This window comes from Schistocerca nitens, chromosome 2, assembly GCF_023898315.1.
Source record: "Schistocerca nitens isolate TAMUIC-IGC-003100 chromosome 2, iqSchNite1.1, whole genome shotgun sequence".
Classification (NCBI taxonomy): Eukaryota; Metazoa; Arthropoda; class Insecta; order Orthoptera; family Acrididae; genus Schistocerca; species Schistocerca nitens.
Window position 1 is genome coordinate 750,722,168 of NC_064615.1, and position 24,072 is coordinate 750,746,239.

At 42.3% G+C, this 24,072-nt stretch overlaps 1 protein-coding gene across 1 annotated transcript in view; it reads left to right on the forward strand.

Annotated features, from left to right (window-relative positions):
* The first annotated feature begins 632 nt into the window (after positions 1-632).
* Positions 633-24,072, forward strand: part of LOC126234604 (uncharacterized) — an 85,550-nt gene continuing 62,110 nt past the window's right edge. The window contains exon 1 of the mRNA XM_049943328.1: positions 633-777. Within this exon, the coding sequence (XP_049799285.1) occupies positions 735-777 (43 nt within the window). The 5' untranslated portion in view covers positions 633-734. The remainder of the gene's footprint in view (positions 778-24,072) is intronic.

The following is a 24,072-nucleotide window of genomic DNA, read 5'->3' on the forward strand; positions in this document are numbered from 1 at the left end:
GGGTAGCAAGTAAATTCGAGAATTTTCTTACAAATATTCCGACAATTTACAACTGTTGAGAGTCATAGGGTCCTGATTTCACTATCTGCGTATCGATTGGTAAGTGTGCATCAGAGTACCTCAAACTACCGCGTAGCCTAGCAAAAGAACCCATGAACACTCTACAATTACTCTGCTACCCGAGTAGCTACTTCCTTTGTGTAGTGGAACCCTGACCTCTCAAGAGAGTCCTACAATTCCACAGCCGATATTGCAGGTCCAAAAATCTGCATAGATTCGATGAAGCCTTTGGTTGATACCGTCCAAGTGGCTTCAAACCAAAAGGCAAAATCATCTCTGCAAACAATGCTCTTTTGCTCTTCAGAGAGCTTTCCTGGACACTCGTCGTGAATATTAATCACGCTTTGTTGTGGGCGGCAAAGTCAAAGAGGGTCATGTTCAGGATGATGTCTTTGCTGGATTTTACGGCAGAATGTGAGGTATCTCAGGCCTGTTGCACATTAGCCACATGACTTGTATTGTGTAGGTATGTGGCGGGAGGCTCCTCTGTGCGCATGCGCTGGCACGGCGGCGCGCGTGCGTGTTAGCCGCGGCGAGCGGCTGCCGGCCCAGCGTCCCAGCGGCGGCGATGCTGCCGGCGTCGTCTCCAGCGGCGGCGCCTCCAGTGCGACGCCAGGCGCCGCCACGCGCTCACCTCAGCCCGGCTCAGCTCAGATAACGCCGCCTCTCCCGACATGGCGCGCATCGCGGCGGTATCGCTCGCTGTGTTCATCGCTGGTAAGTCGGAATCTGTAGAAATTTGAAAATGACAAGGAGCCTTGTGGTGAATATCGATGACTCTATAACACAGCCATTAACTTTAATCTCTTTGTTTTCTTTACGACTGAATATTGTGTCTGAATGACTGGGGAATTGTTTCGTGTTTTGTAGCCATCTCCTTCTTATGCTATCCGTCTTGATGAGACGGTTTGGTCTCTGACTTACAGCTATGAAAATCATTGTCAACAAAGTGTCAGTTATTGCTGACTACTTTAATCTTAACTTTCCTGTGAACCCCTGGACAAATACAAAATAAAAGTTCATGAAGATTACAGGGCTCTAACTAAATAACGTGAACTCTTTGTAGGATGGAAATTGTAAGACTATAAGCGTGTTTATTTCTGAATACTTTGATAACGCTAGTTCTCAGGTTGCCCTTTTTTTAATAGTTTTTTTGAAGATCAGTAAATTACATTTTGATATATTATCCCATACTTGGAATCTATGCTCTGACTAACTGTCTTACTTAGATACTTGAAACTTTAAATACACATTAACTACATGTATATCTAAAAATTAGAGTAACATGATGTCATTTCAGTCACAATTTTTAATTCTAGAAATATTTATATCTGATATCAAAATCAATATTACCTTTTTATAATTAATCAGCAAGTAATTTAATTCCTGTTGATATTATTTTAGTGTCTGTAGACTATTTTCTTCAAAATAGTACACTGAAGCAAAACTAAAAATTTCAGACCTCTAGCTTAAATATATCTCTGTGCAAAAAATTAAATGTACCAGAAAACTTTATTCTCGTGAAGTTCAGTTCAGTGTGAAATTGGATTTGTGACTCATTTCTGCTGTTCCTAATAATTTACAGTTGCCTAATCTTCTTGGTTTACATGTTCCTCATCTTCACTCTTCCTTTTCTTGTTCCTCCTTGTTATTCTGGCGTCTTTATTTACCTCTAGGGACCATTCTTCAGCCTCGGTCACTCTCTTGGAATCAATTTCCAAAACTGATGAAATATTAAATCCAGGATATATTCCTAGTTACCCAAAAACTTGACACCTGCTAACTGTCCCTAACTAAAACAAATTACATGCACAATAACTTTCGAGGATGACAAAATAGCAACAACTCAAACTACAGAAAAGTTTATGAGGCAAATAACGCTCGAAGGCCAAATATACACAAGGGAAAACATATTCTCTAAGAGGGCTGCCAACTTGAAGATCAGCTGGTATCAAACAGGAGTCTAATGACAATATTGACTTGTGAAACTTGTGGTAACATAGGTGAGGACGCACACCGAGAGATATTCGATTTTTACACAACTTCCTGATGTCCAATTCAGTGCTTTTAACCACTATTTTGTTCAGAAAACTCTAAATATCGATTTGAGGTGGAAAACAAAAAAAATCTATTTTCTGAAGCGTGCGAGGTACGTTAACGCTGATTTTTTTTTTTACGATCAGGATTTTAATGTGCACGAAAAATATAAAGTATTTAGTAGTTCCTTATTATTCCATTAACAAGAAATTTGTAACACGTCGAGTAAATCCATCATTCGTTAAGTCACGTCCGGTTTGTTAGTTCCTTTCTTTTTTTTTCCGTGACTGTTATTTCGTTGTTGTGACTTCAGTCAGAAGATTACTTTTATGCAGCTCTCCATGGTACTGTATCCTATACAAGCCTCTTCCTCTCCGAATAACTACTGCAGCATATATTCGTCTGAATCTGTGCTAATCTTACCCTCCACACGTTTCTTCAGTACTAAGCTGGTGATCTCTTGATCTCTCAGAAAGTGTTCTATTTACCGATCCCTTCTTCTAGTCGTGAATACCGACTCAAATAATACGTTTTCGGTGCGTGATCACGTTCATTTGTGTACTTAGATGTTCATACTCTGTAAATCACAATAAAGAATGTGGCAGAGATGTCTTCTCATTGTGCCATGCGTCAAGGTTCCTTCCTGCATTATTTAATGAATCAGTGTTGATAAACCGATGTTTGCACGCCAGTATGCATGGTCGCATTAATATAGATATATGCAGTAGAGGGGGAATTGCTCCCCGCGAGTTATTAAGCCTCTTTCTTCGAATGTCTGTCAGTTGAGATTTCTCAGGTGTTACGTTCCACACTGACGTGTGACATAGATGCCTGTAGGCGTTCCTATTCCCTATTCTGTATGCTCCTGGTATTCTGTATTCATATGAACTGATACGGAGTCCACAAACTAGAGGAGTAATCCGGCATATATCGTACAAATATCTACTGAGCATTTCTTTTTGTAAACAAACTGCATTTCGCTTTAGGTATCCACTAAATCAAAGTCATCTGTGACAACGTGACTACTACAGTCGTTGTTATCACAGGAATTCGTATCACATGGGTTCCAGGGGCGACCCAGTTGTCGCGTTATCAAAGGTCATTAACCCTACACTTGTACGAAGTGCAAATATTTATATCTTCCCGCATTGTTCGCGGACATATGGACATGCTCGTATCTTTTCATTGTTTATTCCTTCCAGTTACACAACAGAAGCCGAACCTCCTAGTTTACGGACCTGTAAAGGATGTTTCCATTCTGACTTACAATAATAGCAAATCACATGTCGAAAACCCTAGGCTGCTTAATGACGGGCTACTCGGAATTAGTTTTCTTTTCCATTACTGATGGCACTCCTGACTGCGTGACTTAATAGCTGCTGTACATACGTTTCTTCACTTTCTCTTTTCGGCTCATTAACCGTCTCTGTTAGATTTGTAGAAAGTAAAGGAATGATCGTTGGTATCAGTTTTGTTTTGATCTTCAGTCTGAGGTTTGGTTTGGTACATATCTCCACTCGAGCTTGTCCTGTGTTAGTCTAAAATGGTTCAAATGGCTCTGAGCACTATGGGACTTAACGTCTGAGTTCATCAGTCCCCTAGAACTACTTAAACCTAACTAACCTGAGGACATCACACACATCCATGCCCGAGGCAGGATTCGAACCTGCGACCGTAGCGGTCGCGCGGTTCCAGACTGTAGCGCCTAGAACCGCTCGGCCACTCTGGCCGGCTCTGTGTTAGTCTCTTCGGATAACTACTGTAACCTATACCCATTTAATCTGTTTACTGCATTCATCCCTTGATGTTTCTTTATAAATTTAACCTACAAAGTTCTCTCCACTACAAAACTGACAATTTATTGATGCTTCACGAACTGTCCATCTATTGATCGCTTCCCTTAGTGAGTTTTGGAAAATTTTTCTTTTTCTCCAATCTGATTATGCACCTACTGATTAGTTGCTCGCTATACTCATTTAATCTTCAGCATTCTTCTGTAGCATCAAATTTCAAAAACTTCTAGTCTCTTATTGTCTTGATAATACATACAAATACGAAAACAATTACATCTTAAACGTTTTCTAGTAACGTTTATATTCCGTTTTTGTGTGCCTATTTTGATATTCAGAATTATTGTAAAATAACTTTTTATTAGAACTAGTTTTTTGGCGAATGCCTTAAAAGACATTATAGCCCCAAGGTGTGTATTTCATTTATTACCGTAAAGGTTATTAATAGGTCTATTTATGAGAATTTATAAGATCATTTACTTTACATATTCATCCTTTAGTCTCTGTAGCTCCTCTTATTGTTTGCTGTGATTTGTTTCCCAGAGTAAAAATAATATTCTAAATTATACAAACCAAATACGCAATCCACAATAGAGCCGGCTGGTTGATGTAGGCCAGGTTTGTTATTTTTCTTTTCTTTAATTCATACCAACGTTCAAAACTTCGGACTATGTATCCAAAAATCTGTTACATTTGAAGCATCTCTACTATGTAACTTAATGGATCACTGTATATCGTGATTTCTAACAGTATCGAAGGAGTTTATTTTTGTACAAATATCCACGAGGTTAAATTTCTCAGCACATTCCCTTTGTGTGCGTTTTGCCGCATTCTACAAACCACTGAGTAACTAACGTGATTTTCAACAACTAAACTCATTTGTTTACGCGGTCGGTATTGCTAAGGATATCGCAAAACACGAGGCTGTCCAAAGCGTGTTGCCTTGCGACACTTTAATGCTCTGAGATGTCAAAAGTTTTCAAAGCATTAGTACTTTAACACCGATACTAACAATACACTGCCGGCCGCTGTGGCCGAGCGCTTCTAGGCGCCTCAGTGCAGAACCGCGCTGCTGCTACGGTGGCACGTTCGAATCTTTAAGGTTTGCAACTGAACATGCTACTCCTAGCTACTGCTGAATAAGAATTTGATTATTAACGTGTCTTCATAACCATGTGTGCGGCGTTCGACTCTCAGTAAGCATAGAACCGCTACGGTCGCAGGTTCGAATCCTATCTCGGGCATGGATGTGTGTGATGTCCTTAGGTTAGTTAGGTTTAAGTACTTCTATGTCTAGGGAACTGATGACCTCAGATGTTAAGTCCCATAGTGCTCAGAGCCATTTGAACCATTTTTAACAATACACTGTATTCAGAAACTAAATAACTAAATTCATCGGGGCAGAGAAAGCCGCTATATTACAGTCCAACCACATCAATGGAAGTGGCTCGGAGACTTCTTAAGTAACAGAACGCAGTACGTTGACCGCTACGGCAAGTGTTCATGAGGAACAATGGTATCGTGAGGAGTGCCCCAGGGAAGTGTGACGGGACCGCTGTTGTACTCTATATACACTCCTGGAAATGGAAAAAAGAACACATTGACACCGGTGTGTCAGACCCACCATACTTGCTCCGGACACTGCGAGAGGGCTGTACAAGCAATGATCACACGCACGGCACAGCGGACACACCAGGAACCGCGGTGTTGGCCGTCGAATGGCGCTAGCTGCGCAGCATTTGTGCACCGCCGCCGTCAGTGTCAGCCAGTTTGCCGTGGCATACGGAGCTCCATCGCAGTCTTTAACACTGGTAGCATGCCGCGACAGCGTGGACGTGAACCGTATGTGCAGTTGACGGACTTTGGGCGAGGGCGTATAGTGGGCATGCGGGAGGCCGGGTGGACGTACCGCCGAATTTCTCAACACGTGGGGCGTGAGGTCTCCACAGTACATCGATGTTGTCGCCAGTGGTCGGCGGAAGGTGCACGTGCCCGTCGACCTGGGACCGGACCGCAGCGACGCACGGATGCACGCCAAGACCGTAGGATCCTACGCAGTGCCGTAGGGGACCGCACCGCCACTTCCCAGCAAATTAGGGACACTGTTGCTCCTGGGGTATCGGCGAGGACCATTCGCAACCGTCTCCATGAAGCTGGGCTACGGTCCCGCACACCGTTAGGCCGTCTTCCGCTCACGCCCCAACATCGTGCAGCCCGCCTCCAGTGGTGTCGCGACAGGCGTGAATGGAGGGACGAATGGAGACGTGTCGTCTTCAGCGATGAGAGTCGCTTCTGCCTTGGTGCCAATGATGGTCGTATGCGTGTTTGGCGCCGTGCAGGTGAGCGCCACAATCAGGACTGCATACGACCGAGGCACACAGGGCCAACACCCGGCATCATGGTGTGGGGAGCGATCTCCTACACTGGCCGTACACCACTGGTGATCGTCGAGGGGACATTGAATAGTGCACGGTACATCCAAACCGTCATCGAACCCATCGTTCTACCATTCCTAGACCGGCAAGGGAACTTGCTGTTCCAACAGGACAATGCACGTCCGCATGTATCCCGTGCCACCCAACGTGCTCTAGAAGGTGTAAGTCAACTACCCTGGCCAGCAAGATCTCCGGATCTGTCCCTCATTGAGCATGTTTGGGACTGGATGAAGCGTCGTCTCACGCGGTCTGCACGTCCAGCACGAACGCTGGTCCAAATGAGGCGCCAGGTGGAAATGGCATGGCAAGCCGTTCCACAGGACTACATCCAGCATCTCTACGATCGTCTCCATGGGAGAATAGCAGCCTGCAGTGCTGCGAAAGGTGGATATACACTGTACTAGTGCCGACATTGTGCATGCTCTGTTGCCTGTGTCTATGTGCCTGTGGTTCTGTCAGTGTGATCATGTGATGTATCTGACCCCAGGAATGTGTCAATAAAGTTTCCCCTTCCTGGGACAATGAATTCACGGTGTTCTTATTTCAATTTCCAAGAGTGTACATAAATGATTTGGCGGACAGGGTAAGCAGCAATCTGCGGTTGTTTGCTGATGATGCTGTGCTGTAGCTGTGGAAGTTGAGCGACTGTAGGAAGATACAGGACAACTTAGACAAACTTATAGTTGCTGTGATGAATGACAGCTAGCTGTAAGTGTGGGAAAATGTAAGTTAATGTGGATGAGTAGGGAGAACAAACCTGTAATTTTCGGATACAGTATTACGGTTATTCGGATACAGTATTACGGGTATCCTGCTTGACACAGTTATGTCGTCTGAATATGTGGGCGTAATGTTGCAGAGCGATATGAAATGGAACGAGCATGTGGTAACTGTGGTAGGGGAAGCGGATGGTCGACTTCAGTTTATTGGGAGAATTTTAGCGATAGACCTTTAAAGGTGACCGCATATAGGACGCGGCTGCGACCTATTCTCGAGTACTGATCGAATGTTTTGGGATCCGTACCAGGTCGGATTGAAAGAAGACATAGGAGCAATACATAGGTGGGCTGCTAGATATGTTACCAGTAGGTTCGAACAACACGTGTTACGGAGATGCTTCACGAACTCAAATGAGAATTCCTGGATGGAAGGCGACGTACCGTTCGAGAAATACTATTAGGAAAATTTCGAGAACTGCATTTGAAGCATACTGCCAAACGATCCACCTGCCACCAACATACGATGCATGTAAGGACGACGAAGATACTAGAAATTAGGGCTCATATGGAGGCATACTGACAGTCGTTTCTCCCTCGTTCTAATTGCGAGTGGAACAGGGAAGGAAATGAATGGTAGTGGTACAAAGTACCCTCCGCCACATACCGTATGGTGGCTTGCGGAGTATATATGCAGCTGTGGATGTTTCGTAGAATCAGTCTCTTGCACTAAAGAGTTACAGTTGAGAGCCCACGTATTGACAAAGGGTGATGTAAGAACAGGTTCTTTAAAGAGACTAAAATAGTAGAGAAGATTTTAGCCAAAAATGCCATGCAATAATTTTATGTTAAAGAAATATTGATGAGTGGCCATTGACACGTCTTTTGGAGCACCTATCTGATACTGTCAACGCAGACGTTGAAACGTAATTATATGATAATGGTTCAAATGGTTCAAATGGCTCTGAGCACTATGGGACTCAACTGCTGTGGTCATAAGTCCCCTGGAACTAAGAACTACTTAAACCTAACTAACCGAAAGACATCACACACATCCATGCCCGAGGCAGGATTCGAACCTGCGACCGTAGCAGTCGTGGGGTTCCAGACTGTAGCGCCTTTAACCGCTCGGCCACTCCGGCCGGCTATATGATAATGAAGCATGTGAATTATACTTGTTAACTATTAGCGTTAAAAATACTGCAGACACACTAAACTGATTCTGCATCTCTTATAGCTCTGCATGGTGAACTCCGTGGGATAAACAGACCAGTTCAATTACATTAAGCGGAAATCAATATTTGCTTTTCATATCCGAAAAATACGATTTCTACATTTCTGTATTTATAAATACCTGTTGTGTCGCTCAATGTTTATATGTGTCAGTCCTTTGTTTAAATATACTTTCGGAGTATGACAAGTTCAACAAGAAATTTTAAAACAACACTAATTTTTACAATGCCTGTTTTTCGCAAAATTGCTTCGCTTTTACTACAGTAGGACTGAAAAATTTCTGCAATTTCCGGTGTTGAAGAACTGCGCCTTTCTTTCGAGATATGGGCGTGTATATCGTTGTATCATTTAACCAACTGCCTCCGCACCGGTCAAAGAAGACAACTCTATCACTAGTAAAATGGTGCATTGCAGCCAAAAATTCCAAATGCGAGTGGTAGTGTTTCCCATAGTTTCAGAGTTCTAATAAAGGCATTCAAGCAATCTCTATTTGTCTCCAACCTTCTTTAAATAGTAAGATTACCTTTCAAATGAAATTAAGTACAAGAGCATTTCGACGTAGAGTAATCATAAATGTTTTAACTGGCTGTTGAATGAACCTTACACACAATCACTTTCACATTACACTGTAGATAAATTATCATATTAAGGGCGGTGGACAAAGAAAAATTGTAACACAAATATTTATTTATAGATGGACTATTTCAATAAAATCGCTTTATACTGTATGTTAGAGAACGTATCGAAATTAACATTTAAGTTTTTGTTTTGTATGTCGTTGTCTTCTACAGTCGGAAGAGTGGTTTGATCCAGCTCTTCACGCTGCTCTAGCCTGTGCAAACCTCTTCATCTCCGAACACCTACATCCGTTTGAACCTGCTTATATTCGTCTCTTGGTCTCGCTCTCCAATTTTACCTCCCCATACTTTCCTCCAACACTAAACCGATATTTGCTTGATATCTGAGACTCTGTCCTACTAACCGACCCCTTCATGTAATGTAGTTCTGCCACAAATTTCTTTTCTCCTCATTTCTATTCAGCACCTCCTCGTTAGATACGTGATCTACCCATATAAATTTCAGTATTCTTCTGCAGCACCACATTTCAAAGGCTTCTACTCTTTTCCTGTCTGAAGACTGCTTTTCGTTCACGTTTCACCTTCCTATTACCAGTTCACGTTTTATACTCTCTCTACTTTGGCCATCATTAGGTACTTTACTGACGGACTAGTAAAACTTCCCTATTGCATTTTGTATTTACAACCATGTTCTTACCTGATTGTTCTGTTCATCCCGCCACCGAACTTCACTAATTCCCATTATATCCTACTTGAATCTATTAACTTCTTTTTACAAATTCTCTAAACTATCTGCCAGATTAAGGGCTCAACATTTCATGCCCCGAGCCGTAGAATGCCTTTTTATGTTTTCCTGCTAACGGCATCCTCATTTGTAGTCCCCACCCACATATTATAACAGGGGACTATTTTACCTACGGAATGTTTTACCCGAGAAAATGTCAGCACCATCCAACCACACAGTTGAGCTGCATGTGTTCGAGAAAAGTTGCTTTTAACCGTTCGCAGTACCAGCACAGCAAGCCTCGTTGGCTGATGTTACAAGGCCAGATCTGTCAAACATCCAGACTGCTGCCCCTGCAGCTACTGAGAACGCTGCTTGCCCTCTTCAGGAGGACATGTTTGTCTGGCCTCTCCACAGATACTCCTCCGTTGTGGTTGCACCTACGGTACGATCATGTCCATCGCTGAGGCGCGCGGGCCACCCCTCCTCGGGAACTTCCATGCTTCAAGGGGGGGGGGGGGGGGACGTTATTTCATTTTATTTTACTGAGTAAATCAAAAAAACATTTCAGGGGTTATATTCTCATCTGCAGGATAAATGATTAATACATCGAGGAACATATTGATATACAAATTCTGTAACTGTTGATCACAATGTAGAGCCATGAGGGTGTACATCGCGCTTACACGAACACGCCATTGCGCAGCTGTGTTATATATCTTAGTATATTACATTATTTATAGATTACTTCTCCTAAAAATGTGAATTTAATTCCTGGAATTCATTGCGAAATTATCAGTAACTTCGTGAGAGAAGCAGTAACATTGAAATTTTCAATTAATACATTTAGTCAAAAAATTCGTAAATATGTATTCTTTATTCCATTGTACCGAATAATTGTAATTTACCGCCTCACATCCTGACAGTCGAATTCACTTCTATATTGGGTGAGCGAGAAGTCCCCATACCACCTAGTATCGAATGCTAATTGATTTGAATTGTTTTAGCAGAAGGACTTCATACTTATTAGACCTCCAATACATCGGTATGTTCCCCATCACAGTGTAAACACATTTCAGTAAGCCTCCATGTTCTTACTGACCTATTTCTGAGCAAGTGCGAAATGCACCCTCAACAGCGTTTTGGAGTTCTTCGTTTGTACGTAGTATAACGACGTGGAGATACACGCGCCTTAATGACTACCCATAAAGAGTTGTCGGGTGTGATTAGGTTAGAACTTCTTGGTGGACATTTCAAGGGAGCTGGTGTTGCTGATGAACCACGGCCTATCCACGGTCCTGGAAAATGTTTATTTAGGAACTTGCACGCTGCAAGAGTGTAGTGAGAGGTTCGCCACCTTGCTGAAACTAAATGTATCCTGTGAGCCCCTTTTGCTCAAGCTGAAGTGTTGACCATGTTAATAATTTGTCCATTCATAGTCATTTAAAAAATTGCTGTCCTGGTAGATGTTGTGATGTCATCGCTGCCCATATCATTAGGCGAGGCGGGTTCCCTTCTAACTCGACTGTGTAATGAGGATTCGCTTTGACCCAAACGACAATATTTCTAACACGTGGGCTGCGATAAATGGAATTTTATCTCAAGATACAACCTTGGCGCACGGTTCATTGCATTTGGAAATTGAGTTAACAAGGCACAGCATGCTAAAACAGGTGCATTCCTGATGATTCGTTTACGAACGTCAGTCGAAAAGTTCTGACCTTAAGTTTGTTTTCACGTGGTCTCGCGTTGTTGTCCTCGGTGTTCCGAGTCCCGAAGCACGTTTACTTGTCCATTTCATAGGAGATAATTCAGTCGAAGCAGAGACTCCGGCACATGTTTCTTCTAGGAGTTTTCTTCCTTCCACTCCGCGGCCTGCCTTTAACACTGCCAAAAGCAAAAGCACGTCCTTCCCAACCCAGAAGCGCTGTCTTTCGCTGTGAGGCCTTATTCAGTCCTGGAAATCTTGGAATGCTGCAATACTCTGTCTCGACTGCGACAGCGAAAACATGTAAACATGAATTCCAACTGATAATAAATAACATAGCTACCAACGTGCATAACAATATCTGATACACACAGTTGTTACATGGGACTTCTCGCCCACCCTGTACTGCAGCGTGGTGAGTGAATCTAGACATAACAGGCACTTCTGATGATCTTTACTGCATCCTTATTTCATTTGTTTCTGTGATACTTTTTTCGAGATAGACAGAATAGTACTACTTGTAGGATGTACATGACATTAGCTTACAACACACAATTCTACTTCAGTACACTTATTTAAGTGCTGTGACTCTAAAAAGCGTTAAAATGTAGTTAGCCGAATTTATAGTTACGCTCTGAAAAAAATGACATTTCTAACTGAAATTTTTCCTCGTCGTCTCTTACGTAACTTATTTTTGTGTTTCAGCGAATATTTTGTTTTCGTATATTTACACTGTGTTAGTAAGTCGCCGGAAAGTGAGTCTAAGTCTGCTTACATATGTGACTATTCAGATGAAAATTTATTGTTGGACAGGACTTCAAACTGGAGATAATTTTAAAGAATCAAGTTCATTAGTGTTAATGTCAGCGTAGAACACACGTGATGCTTGTTTTATATTGCCATGGATGTTTCTAAAAATTTGTTCATTAATGTTAATATCCATGTAGAACACACGCGATGCTTGTTTTACATTGTCATGGATGTTTCTAAAAGTTTATGGCTGTAGCGTGCAGTAATCTTTTCTAATCTCATCACAGTTTGGGATTTTACAGAATACGCGTCGCACTGAAATACTTCAACGCGTCAGCAGGGGAGTTGGAATTCAGTTAGAAGACCACAGTGTGTATACCATTTAATTAGATGACCAGATGGTGGTTTAGCGAGTACAGAACGCTCCCATAAAAATATTTTTCATCCGATTTTTCACAACATTGAAACCACACTACAATAAAGCATCAGTGTAAACATTATCGCTTCGCACATAACGAGAATTACATTACGGTACTGCACGGCCTAGCTCAGTAGTAGCTACCTGGTCCCTACACCTCATTAATGGCCATTTGAACTTTCATACTGTGCCGTAGACGCTTGCCTGTTAAACATTATTTCATTAGATTTTCATAAAACTTTGTCATAATGTATTTTGTAAGTAATTATTGTTATTATATGCTTTAACTTGCTCCTCGGGCAGTAGTGTGTTTGTTGTCCTTAGCTTAAGTTAGCTTGAGTTAGATTAAGTAGTGTGTAAGCCTAGGGGCAGATGACCTCAGCGGTTTGGTCCCACAGGAACTTACCAGAAATTTACAAATTTAACTTTTTGCGCCTCTGCTTTATGAATTTTGTAACGTAAGGTTGCTTCCCTACTTTATAAATACCACTACTTTGGTACTGGTGGGCTGTTATAACATTTTGCTACTAACAGAGAAACAAAACTGAGTGGCAGTTGAATACTCCTGGTCTAGGTACTTACGCGGATTCCAACACGCGCTGACTCACGCGCGTCCTCGCTGATGACGGTGACCAGCTCCGAGGACAATGCATCAAATGAAATTACAACCACCGACGCACAGCTAAAGTGTTCAATTGTCTGCTCACCAACGGTCAAAATATATTACGCAGTTATCCTCTTGCATAACTAATTTTCAGCTGTCAGCTGAATGTGTACCACATTTCTGGTATTTTTGTGCAGTGAAATATGATAATCGTTTCGTAGCATATAACACTGCACGTTACCAACATTTTCTGGAAAGAGCAGTGTTCATTAAGAAATAAGTATTTCAAATTTAAAGAGGAAATACCAATAGAGAGAGACACCTACTTCAATTAAAACTAGTGTTAAAAATAATCAGCATTGAATGAATGGTATCGAAAGATTATTGACGTATAGAAAATAAACTCGGAAAGTTTATCCTAAAAAAAATACTTAGTTAAGCCTTATTATGAGGTATTTTATACGACAGTTAGTGCCAGCCAGCATAGACACACATAATACTGCACAATACATTACAACGTTTGAACTTGGAGACGTTTCTAGAGTCCTCCTCAGCGTAGTCAAGCACATGGATACAACAGCAAACAGTTCCAATTGTCGAGGAGAAATAAAAGTGGCTTGAGAGTGCCTGTCGCAAACTAGAAAGACAAAACATTGTTTTTCTTACTTTTATATTTATAGTGACACTTCATGTCGATCAAAGATAAATAGATAACCATCTGTACACTGAGCTGACGAAAGTCATGGTGTAGCGATATACACATTATATACAGATTGCGGTAGTATCACGTACACAAGGTAAAGAGGCAACTGCATTGGTGGATTCGCCACTAGTTCTCAGTTTATGCATGCGAAAAAGTTTCAGACGTGATTATGGCCGCACTATTGGAATTAACTTACTTTGAATGCGGCAATGGGAGTTGGACGCATGCGACATTCTATTTCGGAAATCGTTAGGGAATCCAATATTCCGAAATCCACCGTGTCGTGAGTGTGTCGGGAATGCCAAATTTCATTCATTGCCTCTCACCACTGACAAAATAGTGGCCGTCGTCCTTCACTTAACGACCGAGAGCAGCGGCGTTTATGTAGAGTTGTCATTGTTAACGGACAAGACACAATGCGTTAAATAACCACAGAAATCAGTGTGGGGCATGCGACTAATGTATCCGTTAGGAAAGTAAGGCGAAATTTGGCGTTAGTGGACTATAGCACGAGGCGACCGAGGCAAGTGCCATTGCTAAAAGCACGATATCTACTGCAACGCCTCTCCTGGGCTGATGACCATATCGGTTGGACCCTAGACGTCTGGAAAGTCGTGGCCTGGTCAGGTGAGTCACGATTTCAGCTGATAAAAACTGACGGTAGCTGTCGAGTGTGGATCAGACCCCACGAAGCCACGGACCCAAGTTGTCAACGAGGCACTGTGGAAGCTGGTTGTGGCTCCTTAATGGTGTGGGACATGTTTACGTGAAATGGACTGGATTCTCTTGGTTCGACCTTTGATGATTATGTTCGGCTACTTTGACACTATCTGCGGTCATTCTCGGACTTCATATTCCCAAACAAAGTTGGATTTTATAAGGATGACAATGCGCCATATCAACAAGCCACAGTTGTTCGCGATTGGTTTGAAGAACATTCTGGGCAATTCCTGCGAATGGTTTGGCCCCCCAGAGCGGCTGACGTGCATCCCATCGAACGTTTATGGGGCATAATTGAGAGGCCGTTAGTGCACAAAATCCTCCTCCAGCAACGCTTTCGGAATTATGGACGGTTATATAGGCAGCATGGCTCAATATTTCGGCAGGGGACTTCTAACGATTGGTTGAGTTCATGCCATTTCGAGTTGCTGCACTTCGCCAGACAAACGGAGGCCGGACACGAGATTGGGATGTATCAGTGACTTTCGTCACCTCAGTGTGTAACTGAAGATTCGATAATCAAACCATATGTACGGTAAATAATAATTGCCGGATCAATGTGGACGTTTTTTCTCCGTTTTGTGTTACAGTAGAGTGCTCAAATTTGGGATGCGACTGGTATTTATTATTAGCCAAAACTATCGATAAGTAGTTCGTGCACCGGAAATGAGCGGGTTTCCAGGAGATTTTCAGAGATGTCTACAAGGAGTAAAGTTATCTACTTAATGAAATACATTGTTTCTCGCGCTTCATTTCACTGGTCAACTACTTCTCCACATTTGATTTCTTTGATGTTGCTCCACATTTCTGTGAGATATCATTGCCATTATGCATCCTGAAAGTGATGAAGAAATTGATTGACTTGATACTAATAAGACCCTCAAGTCATAAGTTATATGTAGTCAGTACTACACCTGTAATAATAAGTATTCTATTGTTATTTTTATTGACATTATGTACTGCTCATTCACTGTAATGTAGTAATGTTTACTCTCTAAGGACATCTGATTAGAAGTAAGAGAGGGCTTGAACGTCCTAAGCAGGTGAAATAAATGCAAAAATAAATAAGATAGTTAAATATTACTGTGCACTTTTACTGAATGAATAATTATTATTATTATTAGTCGTAAAGCTCCCAACATGGAAGACGCTAAGTAAAGATGGTTCACTTCTGGGGCTTCTTATTCTTCTTGTTTGCACACCAGGTCTTCATTCTTTGCGAGAATTCAGCTTTTCTTTCTTCGCTCCATTTTGTTCAAGTTCTCGGCGCTTTTGTCTCTGGTTTGACCTCCCATTTGTCAACTTTAAGTTTGAAATTGTTTCTTTTGTTCATGTCTTCAGTAGTAATGTTGGCTAATTCCAGATCTTTCTTTACATTTTTGATCCATTCTCCTCCATTAACAAGGGATGCTACGTATCTTACTATTTTTTTTTTTTGTAAGTCTGTGATCGGGAAGTCTCATTATGTGGCCATAGAATTTTAGACGCCTCTTCCTCATGTCTATCTCTATGTTAGAATATTCTTCAATTTTAGAATTTTTCTGTAATCTATACCCCTCTTTGGTCCATCAAACAGGGATTGGAAGTACGCAAAACTAGCTACCACTTTGGTCTTCAGCTCAGCACCATCATAGACGTTTCTAAGCTTGAATCACGCTGAACTAATCATCATGTCCGATTCCACGAAAACGACTGTGTGCTATGACCGTAATGCAATCCAGGATTGCCAGAAGGTCAGCATCGGCCGTGCTATCCTCTGTTTTTTATTATTGGAGATCTAGATTTCAGCTAAGGTCGCAGTAATCATCAGTGCGTTATAGATTGGAGAAATGCTTATACATGCCTAAGTCATATTGGAATATGTGTTGTTGTAACCACTTTGAAAATACATGACTATCTATAACGCTCGGATGATAGCTACACAGTCAGGTGATATCTAGATCTGCAATGAAAAATGCAAATGATAGTACGACTGACGGTCACCATCTTTCCATTATTGTCACTGAAATAAGGTTTTTGTTTATTTTATCTGTGTCTACACTCAGTTTCAACCCGTTAAGCAACTGGACGTAGAGGAATGTCACACATACTTCAACATTAACTTGTGACCGATAAGACCTGTTTCTGTTATTAGCAGGTAGCTTTCCTTTATTTTAAATTCTGTAAATTTCCTCTTTACAGTAAGACTTAAGCTGTTGCTGATTGTAGGTCTGTATATCTGAAGTAAGAATTGTATGTGGTATGGCTTGGAAAGCGAACCAAGAAATATAACCTGTTGTCTTCTCCAATACATCTCATGTCACGACAGTAGTAGTAAAAATAAGAGGAAGGCAATATTATATTGACAAATAGTGTTGTAATCCCACGATCCCGATAGAAAATGTTATGGAATGGACAACAATATATTACTAAGACCGGGGGTCTGATGATCTCAGATGTTAAGTCTCATTGTGATCAGAGATATTTACCATTTTACTGAAACACCAGTAGAGAGACATTTAGGCCGATGCTGTGCAACACTGTTAATCGATGTGTCACATTCTGCGTTACCTGACATGCTTATTCATTCTTTCCGCTCCCTATGGTAGACTATAAAGTGTGGATATCGAGGCACACTTAAATTCAACTTTTATGAAGAGTTCTGTCTAGAAATGAATGAGGTTCTTCATAAACAGAATGCTTATTGTTAAATAAATGCCTATCTGATTTCCTAACTTTCAGAAAATTTAATTTTCGTGAAAATATTTAAGAGGATAATTGTTCATCTGCTGATGATACTTATAAAGACCGCTCTGGTGTCAGAGATTCCGCACCACGAAACCTCCGCATAGCTACTTGTCGGCGGCGCGTACTGCCTGGTGGCTGGTGCCAGAGCTATCGATCACGGGCGGCTGCTGAGCCCGCTCTTGAGAGCCTTCCAGGAGCCGTCGGCCGCCAAGAGACGCTCCACCCCGCGACCTTGGTCGTGGCCGCACAAAAGAGCAGCGTGATAAACGCCGGAAGTCACGGAGCTGCCATCTGTCAGAGGGGATCTGGGAGCGCTACTAACGACGGCCATAACGATAACGACACTAGGAGGACGCGCCATTAGTGGCCCGCCGTGTCGCAGAGTGGATGATTGTCACTACTGTTGGAAAGCCTCCTTTGGAAACAATGGACACAAGTGAGATTAGAACAGTTCGTCTTCCCCAAGAATAGTAGTTCCTACCAGCAGACAAATTTAATTGTGATTCGTCTTTCACTTATGTCCCGTGTGAGCAACCAACTGTTTCGTTAGAAATTTGCATAGAGAGTAGAAGTGACAAACTAATATTGAAAGCCCGCACCGATCAGACACCTGTGATAAGTCAGGCATCCAACAGATTTCCTAGGCCTAAATAAGACAAGAGTTCATCAAATCATAACATAAATGAAAAGACAATCATCTATACTGAAAATTTCTTTGTTAGCCCGTAGTCAAGTACGTCCACTAATACTTCAAGCAAACGCGTTACGATAATCATTACATCCACATCTATAAAATCTGCAACATACTCCGCAAGCCAACGAACGGTGGGTGGCGGAAGATATTCTGGTAACACTAGCTCATCCTCCCTACCCAGTTCCCCTCGCGAGCAGAGCGTTGCAACAATAATTGTCGGTAAGTCTCTGTATTGGCTCTTATTTCTCGAATTTTCTCGTCACGGTCGTTATGCGAGACGTACGTAGAAGGAAGTAATATCCTACAGACCGATTTCACTTTTGCCAGCATTCTCAAAAATTTTAGAAAAAGTAATGTACAGGCAGCTTCTCAACCATCTGACCACAAATAACATATTATCAAGAACACAGTTTGGATTTCTGAAGGGTTCTGATATCGAGAAGGCTATTTACACCTACAGTGAAAATGTACTTAATTCATTAAATAACAAATTACAAGAGGTAGGTTTTTTATGTGATTTGTCAAAGGCATTTGACTGTGTGAACCACAACATTCGTTTAAATAAATTGGAATTCTATGGTGTCACAGGCAGTGCTGCAAAATGGTTCAAGTCATACCTCGCTAACAGGAAACAAAGGGTGTCAGTGCAAGGGACTAGTGAATTAAGTCATCAGTCATCATCAGAATGGGAAGAAATTACATGTGGTGTCCCACAAGGATCCATTTTAGGGCCATTGCTTTTTCTTGTGTATATTAATAATCTCTCATCAGTTACACTGCCAGAAGCAGCGTTTGTTTTGTTTGCAGATGACACAAGTATTGCAATAAATAGTAGGTCGAGTGCAGTTCTAGAAAGATCTGCTAATGATATTTTCATGGGTATTAATAAATGGTTTAAAGCCAACTCACTGACATTAAACTTCGAAAAGACTCACTATATGCAATTCAGAACCTGTAAGAGGTTTCCACCTAGCATGTGCATAAAGTATGAAGAAGAGCAGATAGAAGAGGTTGACAGTCTTAAATTCCTGGGATTACAACTTGATAGCAAATTCAGTTGGGAGGAGCACACCACAGAACTGCAGAAATGCCTTAACAAATATGTATTTGCAATTCGAGTGTTAGCAGACATAGGTGACATAAAAATGAAAAAGCTTGCATACTTTGCCTACTTTCATTCCATAATGTCATATGGTATAATATTTTGGGGTAACTCTTCAAGTCAAACAAAAGTTTTCAGAGTCCAAAAGCGTGTAATACGTATTATCTGTGGAGTAAATTCACGGACGTCCTGTAGAAACCTCTTCAAAGAACTGGGTATACTAACTACTTCCTCTCAGTATATTTACTCCTTAATGAAATTTGTCCCAAATAATATATTTCTTTTTCCAACAAACAGCTCAGTTCATACATACAATACCAGGAACAAAAATGGTCTGCACAAGGACTTAAAAGGACTTACTTTAGTTCAAAAAGGGGCCCACTACTCAGGAACACTCATCTTCAATAATTTGCCAGCAAACATAAAAAATTTAGTTACAAATAAAGATCAGTTTAAAATAAGCCTGAAAGACTTACTAGTGGCCAACTACTTCTACTCCATTGACGAATTTTTTAATAGAAACAAACGATGTATTGTATATACTCATACTACACTCCTGGAAATTGAAATAAGAACACCGTGAATTCATTGTGCCAGGAAGGGGAAACTTTATTGAGACATTACTGGGGTCAGATACATCACATGATCACACTGACAGAACCACAGGCACATAGACACAGGCAACAGAGCATGCACAATGTTGGCACTAGTACAGTGTATATCCACCTTTCGCAGCAATGCAGGCTGCTATTCTCCCATGGAGACGATCCTAGAGATGCTGGATGTAGTTCTGTGGAACGGCTTGCCATGCCATTTCCACCTGGAGCCTCAGTTGGACCAGCGTTCGTGCTGGACGTGCAGACCGCGTGAGACGACGCTTCATCCAGTCCCAAACATGCTCAATGGGGGACAGATCCGGAGATCTTGCTGGCCAGGGTAGTTGACTTACACCTTCTAGAGCACGTTGGGTGGCACGGGATACATGCGGACGTGCATTGTCCTGTTGGAACAGCAAGTTCCCTTGCCGGTCTAGGAATGGTAGAACGATGGGTTCGATGACGGTTTGGATGTACCGTGCACTATTCAGTGTCCCCTCGACGATCACCAGTGGTGTACGGCCAGTGTAGGAGATCGCTCCCCACACCATGATGCCGGGTGTTGGCCCTGTGTGCCTCGGTCGTATGCAGTCCTGATTGTGGCGCTCACCTGCACGGCGCCAAACACGCATACGACCATCATTGGCACCAAGGCAGAAGCGACTCTCATCGCTGAAGACGACACGTCTCCATTCGTCCCTCCATTCACGCCTGTCGCGACACCACTGGAGGCGGGCTGCACGATGTTGGGGCGTGAGCGGAAGACGGCCTAACGGTGTGCGGGACCGTAGCCCAGCTTCATGGAGACGGTTGCGAATGGTCCTCGCCGATACCCCAGGAGCAACAGTGTCCCTAATTTGCTGGGAAGTGGCGGTGCGGTCCCCTACGGCACTGCGTAGGATCCTACGGTCTTGGCGTGCATCCGTGCGTCGCTGCGGTCCGGTCCCAGGTCGACGGGCACGTGCACCTTCCGCCGACCACTGGCGACAACATCGATGTACTGTGGAGACCTCACGCCCCACGTGTTGAGCAATTCGGCGGTACGTCCACCCGGCCTCCCGCATGCCCACTATACGCCCTCGCTCAAAGTCCGTCAACTGCACATACGGTTCACGTCCACGCTGTCGCGGCATGCTACCAGTGTTAAAGACTGCGATGGAGCTCCGTATGCCACGGCAAACTGGCTGACACTGACGGCGGCGGTGCACAAATGCTGCGCAGCTAGCGCCATTCGACGGCCAACACCGCGGTTCCTGGTGTGTCCGCTGTGCCGTGCGTGTGATCATTGCTTGTACAGCCCTCTCGCAGTGTCCGGAGCAAGTATGGTGGGTCTGACACACCGGTGTCAATGTGTTCTTTTTTCCATTTCCAGGAGTGTATTAGTATTGTTATTTCAGCATAAAAAAATTATGTATTGTATATACTCAAAGTATTAGTATTGTTATTTCAGCTTAAAAAAAAGTGACATGTTCCACATCCACGAGGATCTCCTCAGTACGGATCTATGGAACGAAAAAGTAATCTAATCTAATCCAATCTAGACTGATGACGTCAAGGGAAGTGCTCTCTCGAAATTTCAATAGTACCAGATAAACCTCTCCGTGGTGTACAACGCCTCTGTTGTAGCGTCTCGGATGTACTAGACGAACCCGTGACGAAACTCTCCGGCTCTTTGTTGGATTTTTCCATCTTTTTTATCATTTCAGCATGATAAGGATCCCAGATTGATGAGCAATGCTCAAGCATCTGTCGAAGAAGTGCATTATAGATCGCTCCTTTTGTGGATGAATTACATTTCCTCCATCTGTGAACAGTCTTAAAGAGCATCCCACCCTTTCTACTAGATCAATTATACACATTGTAAACAGTAACGGTCCTATCACCCTTCCTTTGGGTACTCCGGTACTTACCTTCTGCATCTGTCGATTTTCTTCCGTTAAGAGCGATGTGATGAGTTCTCCTTGCAAGGAAGTCTTGAATCCAGCCCAGATCTGGTCCGATACTCGATGAGGTTGTATTTTTTTCATTTAACGGCAGTGCGGAACGGTGTCAAATACCACCCTTAAGTTAAGGAACACGGCATGAGCCTGAGTGCCGTTGTCTACAGCCTTATGGATCTCATGGAGGAACAGAGCGAGTTGAGTTTCAGAGATCTCTGTTTGCGAAATTCATGTTGATTTTTATAGATGCGATTTTCGTGCTCCAAAACCATTATAATCCTGGAGCACAAAACTTGTACCATAACTCTACAACAGCTTGACTTCAACGACACAGATCAACAATTGTGTGTAAGTATCCTGCAGCCCTTCTTGAAAACGGGAATTACCTGCGCTTTCTTCCAGTCGCTAGGTAACCTTCGTTTTTCCAGCGATCTACGATAAAATGCGGCTAGAAGGAGAGGATGTTCTTTCGCATCGTCTTTGTAGAATCTTATAGGCATATCATCTGGTCGCGATGCCTTTCCGCTACCAAGTGGTTGTAGTAACTTTTCATCTAAGCATATACAATTTCGTCGCTCGTACGATGGTTCAAAAGCGGACTACATTAAGATCTTCCGCGGTGAAACACTTTCGGTAGACAGAATCCGGTATTTTAGTCTTCTCTTGTTATCTTCCGTTTCGAAGCCAGTATGGTCACACAGTGAGTGACAGACGATTTGGAACCGTTTACTGATTTTACATAAGACCGAAACCTCTTAGAGTTGTTACTCATACTGACTGACAAAATTTTACTTTCAAAGTCATTGAACGCTTCTTTCATAGTTCTCCTTATGCTCATTTTCCCTGCTTTCAGCTTTGGCAGGTTTCTACTTCTCTTGAATCTGAGAACAAGCTCTCTCTTTTTGTTTAAGGCGTGCTGAACGATGATTTTGAATTTTTTTACAATACTTTCATAGCTTTAACAACTATACTACTCTATTAACGTTGTACACTTGTCAGTGTTTCTCAGTCTACCATTTACAATTGCGTTTATAGTTTTTACTTCGTGTGTAGCTAACTTAAGTCCTCTTTATAATTCCGGCACAGCTTTCTTTTGGTTTCCAAATATAATCAGAGCTCCTTTAGCACCATGTGAATATGAAACAGTGTGCACAACAAAGGTCGGCATTTGCTGAAATGTGTTTCATTTCTTCAAGAGCACAGTTAAAAACGCTCACAAGTAACGTTATTTTCGCCTGGCGACAGTTTCTTGAAATCTTTCTCTTTTCCTGTGTTTAGTCAATCTCTGTACGCCACCAGCCTGTGATATGTCGAAGATACCTATGATTATTCAAGGGAGTACTACAAATAATAAAGTTTAGGAAGTTGTTTCGACGAATTAGTAAGTAGCAGATTGTTATTGGTTGGCTGTAACTGTGTCAGAGAATGGATGATCGCAACGTGACAGTTCAGTTAACAATGTCGAAACTCTACACCCTCCAGAAGGAAAAGAAACCTCCTGTCGAACTGGAAAGGAACGATCATTAGGAAAGTAGCACCAGATATGGGGAAATGTACGTAGGAGCTTTGCATTTTCACCCCACACCGACGAAGATAATGCTGAATGAAATTATGTTCTACGATGCGTTTTAAACTTCTGAAATGTGTTTGAACAAATACGCTAGGAAAATATCTCATGCTTACATGGATTGGTAGATACATTTGCACACCTTTCTTTCATATTTTTAATAGGAAGTAAGTAACTTACGACGCATCGTATCGCGTCACAACTCTGTGAACTCGTATTCAACACTACCAGGCTCAGGTGCACCTGAGAGTTTTAGAATCATGCACAGTATGAACTAGAATTCCATTGACCGATTCTGAATCTTTTTAAGGGATATTTTTTTAGTACTTTGGTACAGAGGTCACATGGTCTCCAGCGGCTCATAACACAGCTATACTGTAATTGCGATTACTTCTTTTAGTTACCCGTACTAGAGTTCTTTCTGTGAAAGTACGTTTTAGCAGTGAAAATGCTTGTAATCAGCAATCATGAAAACGTAGAACTCAAAACACACAATAATCAACAATCCTTAACGGAACACGTACAGTTTTACTACATCTTCGTTGTGCTGCTCTTCCATCACATTCAGTGAATCCACACACGAGGTGCTTTTCGTCAAATTCCTCACCAGTACATTTACACATAGAGCTCTGCATCACTGTTTACGTACAACACTGCCGAGGAAATAAGCCGAAGAACTAAGTTCAAGCTTGGGCGTGAAGAGTGAAGTGGGCTTTACAGCTGTTACCAGCAAGTACTGTCAGTGAACTGAAATACGAGGCCTGTTCAGAAAGTAAGCTCCGATTGATTGCCAAATTGAAACCACAGTGAACATCAGAAATGTTTTACTTGTAACAATTAGCTACACCTTTCAGCTACTTCTCTACGTAGTCGCCGTTCTGACTTAGACTTTTGTCATAGCGTTGTACCAACCTTTCAATAGCCTCATCATAGAAGGCAGCCGCCAGTGCTTTCCGCCAATTCTCCACGC